The sequence below is a fragment of the Pocillopora verrucosa genome, chromosome 5 (genome assembly GCF_036669915.1).
Source record: "Pocillopora verrucosa isolate sample1 chromosome 5, ASM3666991v2, whole genome shotgun sequence".
In the NCBI taxonomy this organism is placed as follows: Eukaryota; Metazoa; Cnidaria; class Anthozoa; order Scleractinia; family Pocilloporidae; genus Pocillopora; species Pocillopora verrucosa.
In genome coordinates, this window is record NC_089316.1 from 5,761,181 (window position 1) to 5,773,643 (window position 12,463).

The 12,463-nt window shown below is 37.6% G+C and overlaps 2 protein-coding genes across 6 annotated transcripts; both read left to right on the plus strand.

Moving 5' to 3' along the window:
- The first annotated feature begins 23 nt into the window (after window positions 1-23).
- LOC131775940 (UDP-N-acetylglucosamine transporter TMEM241 homolog) lies at window positions 24-8,539 on the plus strand. Of its 5 annotated transcripts, none has more exons than XR_010717485.1 (14): window positions 24-337; window positions 545-591; window positions 1,153-1,236; window positions 1,413-1,494; window positions 2,118-2,195; window positions 3,149-3,174; window positions 3,630-3,681; window positions 3,839-3,887; window positions 4,592-4,673; window positions 5,123-5,157; window positions 5,926-5,995; window positions 6,382-6,475; window positions 7,155-7,579; window positions 8,367-8,539. XR_010717485.1 is itself a non-coding variant. In XM_066166868.1 (14 exons), the coding sequence occupies exons 1-14, from the start codon at window positions 182-184 to the stop codon at window positions 8,464-8,466; spliced, it is 1,020 nt and encodes a 339-aa protein (XP_066022965.1). In that variant the 5' UTR covers window positions 24-181; the 3' UTR covers window positions 8,467-8,539. The 5 variants fall into 5 exon arrangements, 3 of the variants coding, with proteins under 3 accessions (XP_066022965.1, XP_066022967.1, XP_066022966.1); XR_010717486.1 differs by having other exon boundaries at window positions 7,155-7,249; XM_066166868.1 differs by having other exon boundaries at window positions 7,515-7,579.
- A 1,054-nt stretch (window positions 8,540-9,593) lies between these two features.
- Window positions 9,594-12,125, plus strand: LOC136280661 (extracellular calcium-sensing receptor-like). Its single transcript, XM_066166297.1, has one exon. It carries the CDS (start codon window positions 9,594-9,596, stop codon window positions 12,123-12,125), a length of 2,532 nt encoding a protein of 843 aa, XP_066022394.1.
- The last annotated feature ends 338 nt before the right edge of the window (window positions 12,126-12,463 follow it).

The following is a 12,463-nucleotide window of genomic DNA, read 5'->3' on the forward strand; positions in this document are numbered from 1 at the left end:
TATGCCAAAGAAATACGTTTTTAAAGGAATCGGAAAAATTTCCGCACAGCCCCATACTTAATTATGCATGTACATCTTACTGGTGATACACTGAAAAATAAAGCCCCATATATGGATGTATAATGATGTATGGGGCTGTGCGGAAATTTTGCCAAGGAATCTTTAGGAAATATTATTGTATATGCTATGGATTTCATCGCCGGGAAAATTATACGAGATCTTCCCTGATATTTTTGAGCAGCGGATAGTCTCCAAAATGATGGCAACAACATGGCGGAAGCAAAGTCTTATAATAGGACTTTGTGTTTTTTCAATCATAACCACTTTAGTGAACAAGGTTACCGATTTTTGTTGTTTGGAATGTATTTTATATTTGATATAAATTCGATTGTTATCTCAATGTTTCAAGTAAAACGTCAGTGCAACATGCAGTTAGGGCTGGTTATCTTCGCTTTTTCCCTAAAGATTCGTCAACAAAGGATCGTTCACAGAATAAAATCAGCTAAACCGTATTGACACTTTTCCGTCCGTTTGTAATCCGCAGCACGTTTTATCAGACCTGAGGTTTACTTATCCAACAGTTTTTCAAAGGTGAGCCTTAAAAACCCTTATCACGTACATGTCATGTACGTTCTGTACCTTTTAACTCCAAAGAGAGACCAAGTTACGATGTCTCCCTACAACATTAACACAAAATCAAGCAAGCAAGGGATAAGAATAAAGAAAAATATCAACGAGGGGATCAGTAATCGATCCAATACTAAATTATCTAATTATACCATCAAAATAATTCCAATTTATGTCAGCCAGTAAGGAGAATTACTAATGAGATCTTGGAGTGAAAAGAAACTATCCGAACAGATATTTCTTTGTTGGTTACTTATGACAATCATAACCAGTAACTTCCTGTGGCTGATGATTTCCTTACCCCTGGTATAAATAGTATAAGGAAATTGAAATGATCATCTCACTTAGAAGAGGAAGACTAATTCCAAAAATAATCATTTTCACTGTGAAATAGTCTTGCCTCTGGCCTCTCTTACCCTCCTCTCCAGTGATGTATGATTCACATCATATGTGATTCCTCTGAGAGACAATCAATAATATTACATACTACAAATAAATGCTGTTTGTCTTTTTTTTTTTTTTTAGCTGGCAGACTGGAACTGTTGCCATGGTGCTACTTTCTTTGAATGTTCTGGGATACATTGAAATCACCTTTTTACCTGTCACAAGGTACATCTGAGGAGTTGTAGTTAATTTTGATAATAACTGGTGTTATTTATGTTACTACATTTATATATTCACACACCCCCTTAGCATTTTGGTGTAAAGCTGTGTTTTTTGTACATGCACTTGTAAAATTTGTATTGCTTTCCTTCTTAAATTTATTCTTTATTTCATTATTTCAGCACCACTCTTGCATCATGGCTGCCTGCTTCAGTGCTGTACAGTGGAATAATTTATTCAGGATCAGTTGCTCTGTCAAGACTGGTCAGTGATAAAAGTGTTTATCAGAAATAAATGAGATGATCACATACTGATCTGTCAATAACAAATATTGAACTGATCCCCTCAAATAATGATAAACTGATCAGATTCCTCTAAAGGAAATGTAGAAGCCTTGAAATTTTTTTGTTTTCAGCCAGTCTTGACCCAATCCCTAGTCTCTAACTTAAAATTTATCTAATATTTGGGAAGCTTAGTTTGCACTTCAATGAGGCTGATGCTGTATCAGGCTTTGTTTTGTGCAATTTCTTTCTTACCTGTCACCTGTGTAGGTGTCAGTTCACAGGGACTTCCCTTCTCAAGACTTGTTTCTTCTGCTGTCAGTGTTAAATGGGAGTCTTAACCCTTTTACTGCTAAGAGTGAGTGGCATCTAATTTCTCCTTACCATATCACCCCAAGTAGCTGATCACTGACTAAAGAAGCTCTTAGGAAATGTCTAGAGAACAGTATGGAGAATATGCATAATGATGTTAGGGTCCTAAGGGTTGAAAGAAGACACCTTGAGAGTTAATGGTTACATGCATATCTCAAACGTTTCCTATGTAGACGTTTTTGTGGTCAAACATGGGAAACTTTCTTTTTTCCCATCTTTCTTTTCCTAAAACAGCCAGTTCCAGTTTTCTGTGCCATGTGTTACTTAAAGACGTTGTTGGTGGCATTATTAGAGTCATTCATATTTAAAAAGGTGAGTGCTTGGACTATGAAATGTACAATGCAGCTCTTGTTTTTAAGTTGGAAGCAACATTATTCATCAATTTGTTATTAGGTAATGGTAACTGTTTGTGATCACTAGGAGAGCACCTTGTTGCAAGCCAACCCAAACCAACTTGCCAGCTGTTTTCACTATTAATAATAGCTCACCAACAGTTACCTAAAATGAAATACACATGGATGTTATCATTGAAAATAATGATCACTTCACACATGAATGTTCATACCACACCATTGAACAAAAAGAAAACAAACAAAGAGGGAAACAAAATTAATATTCTTCCATGCAAAAAAATTGGTTGATGAAATTCCCTCTTGACAGGTGAAGCACTAGTGGGGTATATAAAACATTAACATGTTGAAAGAGTTACACTGCAAAAAATTCCCTGAAAGTGGCAGGAGGAGGACTTAAAGTAGGGATCACTTAATGTACTAAATAATAAAATCCAAACTCCTCCAAAATCCAAACTCCTGAACCACTCTGGAGATGTAGTGGCTCTTTGTGCTCCTTTGGATCAAGAGGTCATGGCAAAAGTCCTGGGCAGGCTATAAATAATCACTGTAGGGTATATTTGATCATTTGGTAATCAGTCCCAGTTTGGTATGGGAGATGCCCAAGCCTTGGAAGAGTCGTTGTGTTGTGTTTTAGAGCAAGACTCATGACTCTCCCTTTGTCTCTTTTACCCAGCAGACTAAAGAAGTACCAGAAAATTGCTAATCCCGATCAAATACTGAGAGGTGATAACCTGCTACAGTGGAGTAGTATCTTATTTGGGTGGGGGGGGGGGGGGTGGGGAGAGGGAGTCCTTTCCTGCTTTAATGAACTTCTTGGCTCTAGAGAACCAAATACTTTTTTTGTATACATTAAGTATTTTAGGCTTGAAAGAGAAAATTTATTGATAAGAAATCAAAACCTTTTTTCTTTAGGAGCCATCAACAAATTCACAATTCAGGTGGGGTTATGATCATAATTAATTTTGTCTTTCAGGCCCTCATTGACCCACTTTTCAAACAGATCCATACAATAATACATTGCTTCTGTCTCAAATATTTTATTGCATTTTTGAAATATTTATCCTGAAAATGTGAAAGCTTCAACATTCCCCCCTTCTTGGGCAACCCTGGCATATTTGACCTTTGTCCATGAACAGGGCTGGGGAATTTGAACCTTGTCTGGCTGGGATGAAGAATTTACACAGTGTCAAGTATTTTCTGTGGAATACAAGTGATTTATGGTTAAATCTGGAGATGTATAAAAGTAAATAGTTTACTATAATTTTTGCCTTGGGGCAGGAATTTGAACAAATCAATCTTCTTTAGTTCAAATGCTGCTAGGGGGGTTGCAGGGGGAATAAGACTTTTGATAAGAATTCTGCTGTCTCTAAATTGGATTTTATTTCCTTTACAGTTTGATATTTACAGCTATTGCAACAGTATCTGTTGCAGGAACTGATGTGCAGGTAATTTTATATACCTGAGTTTATTTTCTTCTTTCCCTTGTAAATATGTATATAAAAACATTAATATAAAAAATTAATTAGTTACATGTGTGGAACTTAAATGTTTGCATGTCCTAGACAAGGGTTTATTCATTCATTGTATTTCACTTCATGTTAGTTTGATCAGATGGGATACAAATGGCTTATGATTCACTGTGGACTTTCAGGCAAGTATTGATGAGAAATTTAGGTTTATAATGAGTACTAGAGAGCTGTTGGAAAACCCTGATGAAATGGCAGAGGATGGGGCTGTGAGTAACCTGCAATGGACTGGCATAATCCAAGTGGGAGTGGCAGTACTCTAAGTCACCCCATGCCACAAAAACTGGAATAAGCCCTGGCTAGATGGACCCTTTAACTCCCAAGGTCTCATAAATGATTCTCCTTCCTGTCTATATACAGTTCTTGTAATGTTAGTTTGGAGAATCTGGTATTGGATCAAATAATTATCCCCAAGTTGATAGTTTTCTATATTTTCATTGCTTGTCTGCTTGATGTTGTATTGATATTGTAAAGAGAAATTCTGTATCGGTCACCCATGGGAATTAAAGGGTTAACTTTAAGGCAGGCTTTTCTGTTTTCCAACATTTTTACATTGAAGTTTTGTGGAGATTAATCCTTTTTTATTTGGGATGTGTGTTTCAAATTATTGATTTGGTTGAAACAAGGGTCTGTATTTTTTTTCATGTAGTCAGTGAATATATCTAGTTTGTTTTCATAGATTCATTTAGTATAGCCAATTTCCAAGTTTGTAAGATATTAGGAGTATTCTATTAACTTACCAGATGATTTTGTAATTTATATAAATAGTAATAAAATTACAACTGTCTTGTTTGGTGACCATTTCATGTCTCTCTGTCTTTCATTCCAGCCATTTATGTATATTATGGAAAATCCCAAAATAAGAATTCATTAAATGACTTGGATAAATTATTCTACAATGCTATTGTGAGGTTTGTCTAATTATTGTCTTTTGCTGATTGTTTTTCTCTATGCAGTGAAAATCTTGATTCTTATTAATAAGTTTCATTGATGCTTTTGTTCTTTGTTGTTATTTTGGCTCCTGTTTCTTTTGTCTTGTTCTTCCTAATTTTTCTTTGATCTGTGAAAATGATTGACAGTCTATACAGTCTAAGGCAACTTTTCCAGTGTATCATGGTCTCTTTATGTTGTCATGTTCTACATTTGTGACTGGTAATGGACTTGCATTAGCATCTATATATCTGCAGATCAGAATCAAGTATCTGATGATTTTAAGGAAATTAAGCTCCTACAGTAATTATGCACCTTGAGTTTGGTGTTGTTGTCACTTTTCTTGTTATTGTTGATGTTGTGTCTAGGGCTGGTATTCAATTGAGATATAGTATTGAATTAATATTTTTCTTCTGTGGTTTTTTCACAGTGTAATTGTTTTGATGGGAATCAGTGTTTTAACAGGTAAGAAGAGAAACTCTTTTTGAATATAACTTTGAGCAAACTATTCAAATCCGTTAGGGTAGTAGCCCGACAAAGGGCTAATGCTCAAATTTTCAGCTTTGAAACTCTTTATGATGGCCAATTTACATTATCAACTCTTTGACAAATCTAAATTACCCTGTTATATTTTCCCACTGACGCAACATTACAGTTTCTTCAGAAACTTACCCCCCAAAGATTCAAAGCATTAAGCAGAGGGAGCTTAATTATTGGGGGAGTGGACTTCTCACACTGGCTCCCCATTTTTTATTGGCTCAAAACCTAGGGACCTTGATGCTCATTTCCTGACACTAATGAGAGCATTCTCACAGGCTTACCAGGTATATACATGCTAAATGTCACATGCCTACTACACTTTTTTGGATGGTGGAATTGTCTTTTGTCTGGCCTCACTTTGAAACCTATAGACAAGTTTGACGTAATGCTAAATGTGATATCTTCATTTGTACTTCTCTGGGTGGAGTTCTGTAGATTTCTGTAGATGATACTTGTGTCCTGCAGCCTTTGTGGCTCCCTGCCTCCACATTTCACCATAACCCTCTGCATGTAGCCAGTGTATCCCTCTGTCAATTGATTGATTATAGAGCTGTTCCCAAGTAACACAATAAAATAGATTGTTCAGAACACCCAGAAAACAATGATGACAAGGATATTATAGAAACATGAGATGAGCTTATGGGTTTTTTTAAATTTTAGTTGACTTTGTTTTGTTTTGTTTGTTTTGTGCAGGTGAACTTTACAAAATAATTGAGTTTCCTTTCCTATATTCCACACACTTTCACCTTGGGTGCATGGGAAGGTAAGCAGTCTTTTGCATAGAGTCCCTAAATGCAATGCAGGTAGTTGTAGCTACAGTGTTGATCATCAGACTATATTACCAAAATCTAAGTGAAAGCTAATACTCTTTAACCCTTTAACTCCTAAGATCTCATTAGTAATTATCTTTACTGTCTGCTATATACATGTAGTTCTTGCGATGTTAGTTTGGAGAATTTGGTTTTGGATTAACTAATAATCCTTAACTTAACATAAATTTTTTCATTCTCATCACTTGTCTGCTTGATATTGTATTGATATTGTAAGGAGATATTCTGTTTTGGTCACTCATGAGAGTTAGAGGGTTAAAGTGTCACTTTTGAAACAAAATAACTGTTGCAGCTCTCCTCTTCGTATATTTTATTTCAGTGGTATATTTGGAGCAGCACTTGGGCTGATAAGAGTGTCTCTGTTAGATACAGAAGTTTCCTATTCATTGGGAATAATTGATAGCCTTAATAAGGTCAGTAGTACAATTTAGATTCCAATACCTAGGCATTCTTTACTTAGTCCTGGTCTAGCGTCTGAGCCAAAAAAATTATTGTGAGCGTGATGATAGAGGTAAACAGAAAACAGGAAGATAAACTGTTTTTAATGATTTTTCGGATAAACTTCAAATAACGATCTAGGGAGGTAGAGGGAAAAAAGTCTTCATTTTGTTCGCGTGAGTGCAAATATTTTGACTTCAGAGCAGAAGTGGCTTGAAGTTTTTGTTCGTGACCTCTTTGCTTTTCATGCACCAACAGGAAAATCCAAGCAGCGTCACGAATTTCGTATTTAACTTCGGTACAAGAGTTGGTTATCGTTTGAGGAATAACTGAAAGTATTTTCAGAATCTTTTGGGTTTCGCCACTTGCCACTCTTCTCTGTGGACCTGGAACTAATTATACTGATCCAAGTTAAGCGGATACATCCCTCCCCCTCCCCCAATACGATTAATTCTGCTCCTCACCCCTTCCTTCTAGAAAATGAATAATTTGCTAAAAAAAATTTGTCAATAAAATTTGAAACTTCAACCCCCATCCCCCGCCCCTCCTCCCAGACAACCTGCATGGGCATTTGAACTTTTGAAGGCTGGTCTGTGCAATTCTTGCCCCAACCTCTCCAGGAGCTGGATGTGATGTTCATTTTTTTTGTAATAGGCAAACTCAGAAATCATGGCTTTCTACGCACGGACCAATCCTTAAAATCTAGACCTTGTAGACCTTTTCTTCTGCCGAGCCATTCGCTCACGAAGGTGAATTTATACCTTTAATCACCTCCTTATTTAAAGATAAAACACTTGTATCCCGCTGGGAAGACTTAACACTTCCGGTTCAAATTCTCCACCCCAGCCGGGCAAGGTTTAAATTCCCCACCCCACGGGTAAAGACAATAGTCAAATGCCCGTAGATCGCCAGGGGGGTGGATGTTGAACCTTCAGAATTGATCGGTGCACGATTGTTTCGTTGAAACAATTGATCGATGATAGTTAGGACTTGGATAACTCTACTACTCCACAGGTTGCCATATCGTTTCTGTCACTGTTTATTTTCGATGTCACCCTTGACAGTAACATGGCTGTGAGGTAAAATGGATGATTCCTTTTCATTTTATTATGTATTTTTTCTGATCTAGTATTTATCATTAATTAGTAAAGCCGTGTAGCTAAGGAAGTATTTTGAGATTAGGACTAGTGTAAACAGGTTTTAAAGCTCGTCTTTGAGACGCAGCTGGTTGAACTTATGTATTAAATCCTTACAACGGTACCTGTGAGTGACATGTTCATGGCTTCGGTTCACGCCACGTTTTGCAGGAACAGGAAGCACGCTTTGACGTTTTTGCCACAGGAACCAAACGAGAGTATTGTAATTTAATTTCAAAAGGAACACTTTTTTTCATAACAAAGCCGAACGACATTCGGCAAAAAAATGCTGGCCTCAGTGATCTCGAGTTAAAACGTTTTTTTTAAGTGCTTGTAGGCGACGAATGCCTCTTTCTCTAATTTTTCCGCCTAGACGTAATTTTTTCAAAAACAGAACTTTTAAAATTACAACCATACTGATAAAATGGATGGCATCCTGCAAAAAAAATTAAGGTCCTCGTAGTTTTAAGCGTTTGTGCACCACAGTATGTCCTTGAAAGGTAGCACAATGCAAGCACGGTACAATATGAGGCACAGTGCAATATGGACCACAGTGCCATATATCGCAATAACAGTAGAATAACCCCTAGTAGATCGGTCTGGTCAGTCAATTCTGCCGGAAAGATGATTGACTGCGTCAAGATGTGAAAGTCTCTCGCATGATGTTCATCGCATTGATTCTGAGATATTATAATAAGAAGAAATTTTTTATGGTATTTTTCGTTCCCAGCATCATCGCAGTCCTTTGTAGTGGAGTACTTTATTCGTACACAGTCACTGTTCAGGAAGAAGCCGAACAACGCACTGCTCATCCAGTCCGTGACAGTTAACAGTTAACTGTCAGCAGCAGTTGACACAAGGATATGAATTGAGTTTTTTATTAAATGTATGTTAAATTCTCAATGACTTGAAATGTGCCAAGCCAAGCCGTAGAGGCGTCATCTGTGTCCCACATATTACCTTAAAATGTAGGCAGCTAACCAACTTGAAGGAGTCAGTTTTTCTTTTTCTCTTAGTATCTGATTTTACCGCGTGTAGGTCACGGCCTTTTTGGGATTGCGTTGCGTTGCACAAAGAAATGGTGTCGACTGCGTTAAACGCTTGAAGATTGCGATCATTATATAAGTTAGCAAATGCCGATTCGTAACGTGTGATCTTAGTAAAAAGGTAAATGAATATGTTAAGGGGAGAAGTCTGATGGATACTGACACTGACTCTCTGTTTGTTTCATGGATAATTTACATATTTTTCTAGATCTTTTATTCACATTTAGGAATATCAGTAGCTGGCAATCAAGAGGATTGCCGCTGTCGCTGTTGTGTTTAAATAAAATTTAATCTGTTATTGAGGAAAATTCATTCGTCCAACGGGACGGGATGGTTTGATCAGCGGAAGGTCTAGCTAGCTTCTCCGATAAAATTAGAAAACATTGTTTCGAAAAACATATGGTGTCATCTGGGCAGAGTAATACTCCAATTAACTTCCTGTGGTATAATTTAGAGAAATGTATATTCTACTGGAAGTTATTTGAACACTGTTGGTAAGAAGGTACATTTGAATTAATATGCAATTATTCTCAAGTTCATAAAAATACGTTCTGACTAGTTGGAGTGGTATTAACATTTGAAAGTTTTCAATGCGTGTTAATCTGTAAAAAATCGCGTTGTAATTGAAGAAGTAAGTTCTATAGATATATTGAAATTTTCTCTTTTTATTCCCTACGTAACAGCTCCATTGAACAACTGCGTCAAACTGTCAAAGCTAGCATTACAATGTCCGAGATGTTTTAAATTTAAACACTTCCTACATGTGGTCACCATTGTGGAGTAAAATTTGGTTTCTGAATTGAAATCAACATAAAAAGTTACTGATCACTACCATATGTGCAAAATACATCAACGTACAAATGTTTATACGTTGGGTTCACTAACAACTAAAAAAGGAAGAGACGTGTACTATGAGTTCGTTGCACTACCAGTTGTTTCTTTTCTTCTGCTTCTATACTGCTGTTCAGGCTCCATACAGAGAAGGCGATATTATGTTGGGTGGACTTTTCAACGTGCACCAGCCGGCAGACCAGCCAGGGAGCCAATGCGGAGAGATAAATTTGAGAGGACTTGGTCACATGCAGGCCATGATCTTCGCAATCGAACGAATAAACAACGACACAAGTCTTCTTTCTAATATTTCCCTAGGATATGACATAAGGGATTACTGTGGAAACCTCTCAAAAGCTGCAGGACTTGTTTACAAACTTTTCACTGTTGATTCTTGCGTCAATTTAAGCCAAAATGCTACAAGAAAGAAAGCCATCATTTCGTTAATAGGCCCAACCGAATCTAGCACAGCGCTATTCATCGGTGGATTTCTTCGAATGCTCAATGTTTCGAGCATAAGTGGATCAGCTACTAGTGCTGAACTTAGTTCCCTTACCTATGACCATTTCTTTCGAACAGTGCCTTCGGATACTTTTCTTGCAAAGGCGATGGTTGACTTGGTTACACACTTCAATTGGAGTTATGTTGCTGTCGTTGGACTAGATGATTCGTATGGACGAAATGGAGCATGGGCAGTAGTTAGCGAAAGTAGGTCAAGAAAAAACTCGTTCTGTATTGCTTTGACGGAGTTTGTACGCCACGAAAGTCTGAATCTAAGTATTTCGAACATAGTTAGAAAGCTTAAACAGATGGACAATGTCAAAGTTGTGATCTTATGGTTATCCAAAATTTACTTAACAAAGTTTTTGGCAGAGATTCAAAGGCAAAACCTGACTGGACGTGTGTGGATTTTGAGCGATGCTCCTTCAACTTCCACACAGCTAGTAGAAGGTATTCTCGAGAGCTCTTTAGGATTCGCATTCCATGCATTCAGTGACTCTGGCTTTAAGGAACATTTAAAAGATATATTTGTCAAGCTGGGAGACAATAAAAGTTTTCCTGAAAGGAGCTTCAGTACAAGCGAAATATGGAAGTGTTTGAAGAACAAGAAGTGTGTTCATCGCCAAATTGAGCAGTGCTCTAACGACTTGATTATGGAAAGCTACAGCTACTATGTTCCGTGCATCATCGACGCCGTATATGCCACGGCACATGCACTAGATATTTTCAGTCGAAATTTTAGCTTTAGCGAGACCAAAGATCGGGTGAAATTGCAGATAGCCCGTAGTTCTGACGTGCAGAAGCTTCTTGGCAGAGTAAATTTTGACGGACTAACTGGAAAAATCAAGTTTGATCGATTTGGTGACAGGGGTTGGGCGTATTACGACATTTTCAGCTTTAAAAAAGTACCCAATGGAGATGTCGAGAGCGTAAAAACGGTGCCGATAGGAGAATGGAAAATTTCAAAGAGGAACGAAACTCGCTTGATATTTCATGAGGCCTTGAATTGGACGACTACTTCTGGTCGCCCTCCGAAATCTGACTGCTCGGAACAGTGTCCTCCAGGAACAAGAAAATCTTTTACCTCACCTTGTTGTTGGCAGTGCCTTCCGTGTCTTGGTGGAACCATCAGCCCATCTGCTGGTTCTGAAAGCTGCAGTGAATGCCCCATCGGAACAAAGTCTAACCAGGCTAAGACAGAGTGTGTCGCTTTACCCTCCGCCAACATAAGTTATGGTAGTGCGAGTGGAATTTTAATTCTTACCTTTGCTACGCTCGGTGTAGTGGTTACATTGCTTTGTCTGGCAGCCCTCTATAAATTCTGGAATAGTCCCATTGTCAAGGCTTCCAATCGAGAACTTAGCGTTGTTCTTTTACTCGCAATTCTGTCCTTATTGTCTTTGGCATTTATAAATGTCTTTTTATCCACGAATTTAATTTGCAAGATCATATACCCGTTACGTTATCTGACCTATAACATCTGTCTCTCCACATTATTGGTAAAGGTGTTGCTTATTTCCAGTGCTTTTCAGGTTCCCATTATGACCAGTTTGGAATTCGCTTCTCTTTCTAACAAGGCACAGGTTGGGATTGTTATAGCATCTCTAGTTCCACTGTTGTCGGTGTTGATGCCATGGTTGCTTCTGGATCCACCCTTCAACATGCAACATACCTATCCGAAACGTTACACCTTTGACGAATGCAAGGCATACTCCAGCTCAGTTGGAAAATCTCTATTCTTAGCAACATGCTTTTATATTTTCTTCCAAATGCTTCTGTCGTCATTCTGTGCCTTTAAGATTAGGAAAGTTCCTGAAAATTTCAGCGAGGCCAAACGAATCGCCTTTTCCATGTACATATTTTTGTTCTCGTTGCTTTGTTATCACCCTGTAGAATTGTCCATAGATGGATGGTATGTAACTGTTGTGGATTGTGTAACAACTCTGTTGAGCTCGTATGGTTTCCTTTGTTGTCTATTTTTGCCCAAAATGTATATTCTGTTCTTTAGGCAGGAGATGAACGATGCGAATGGCGTCAAACAAGAAGTCGCTCAGTTCTCGTTTAGTTCAGGTTGTGTACGCGTAAACCGTGCTTTTGATAGTTCAAATTAGCGAGCTGAATTGTACAATAAGCTTTCCTAGGATCGGTAATTTTGTTCGAGTCTGCCATAGACCTCTAAGAAAATGAAATGTGAATCTATTATTGAAGAAAATTTAAGCTTTTAATTAGCACTGCATTTCAAATATAGGCTTCAAGCCATAAAAGCACTTACAGTTGCCATGGATGGTTTCTTTTTATGTTTTCAAGATGACTTAGTTATCGGGAAGTTTATATTTACTTCCTTGATGGCAAGGAAGGAAACATTATTTAAGAAAACAAATGGCTTCGAAAGCGCGGAATATTAAACTGACATTTTGCATTTTTCATTTGCATTTTTAATCTTCCCTCA

Excerpts from the sequence above, each read along its gene's own strand:
- LOC131775940 (XM_066166868.1), top strand. The coding sequence starts at position 182 with ATGCTATGGATTTCATCGCCGGGAAAATTATACGAGATCTTCCCTGAT. Across the intron at positions 592-1,152 it reads TATCCAACAGTTTTTCAAAG|CTGGCAGACTGGAACTGTTG; the intron begins GTGAGCCTTAAA and ends TTTTTTTTTTAG. Across the intron at positions 3,175-3,629 it reads TCAACAAATTCACAATTCAG|TTTGATATTTACAGCTATTG; the intron begins GTGGGGTTATGA and ends TTTCCTTTACAG.
- LOC136280661 (XM_066166297.1), top strand. The coding sequence starts at position 9,594 with ATGAGTTCGTTGCACTACCAGTTGTTTCTTTTCTTCTGCTTCTATACT.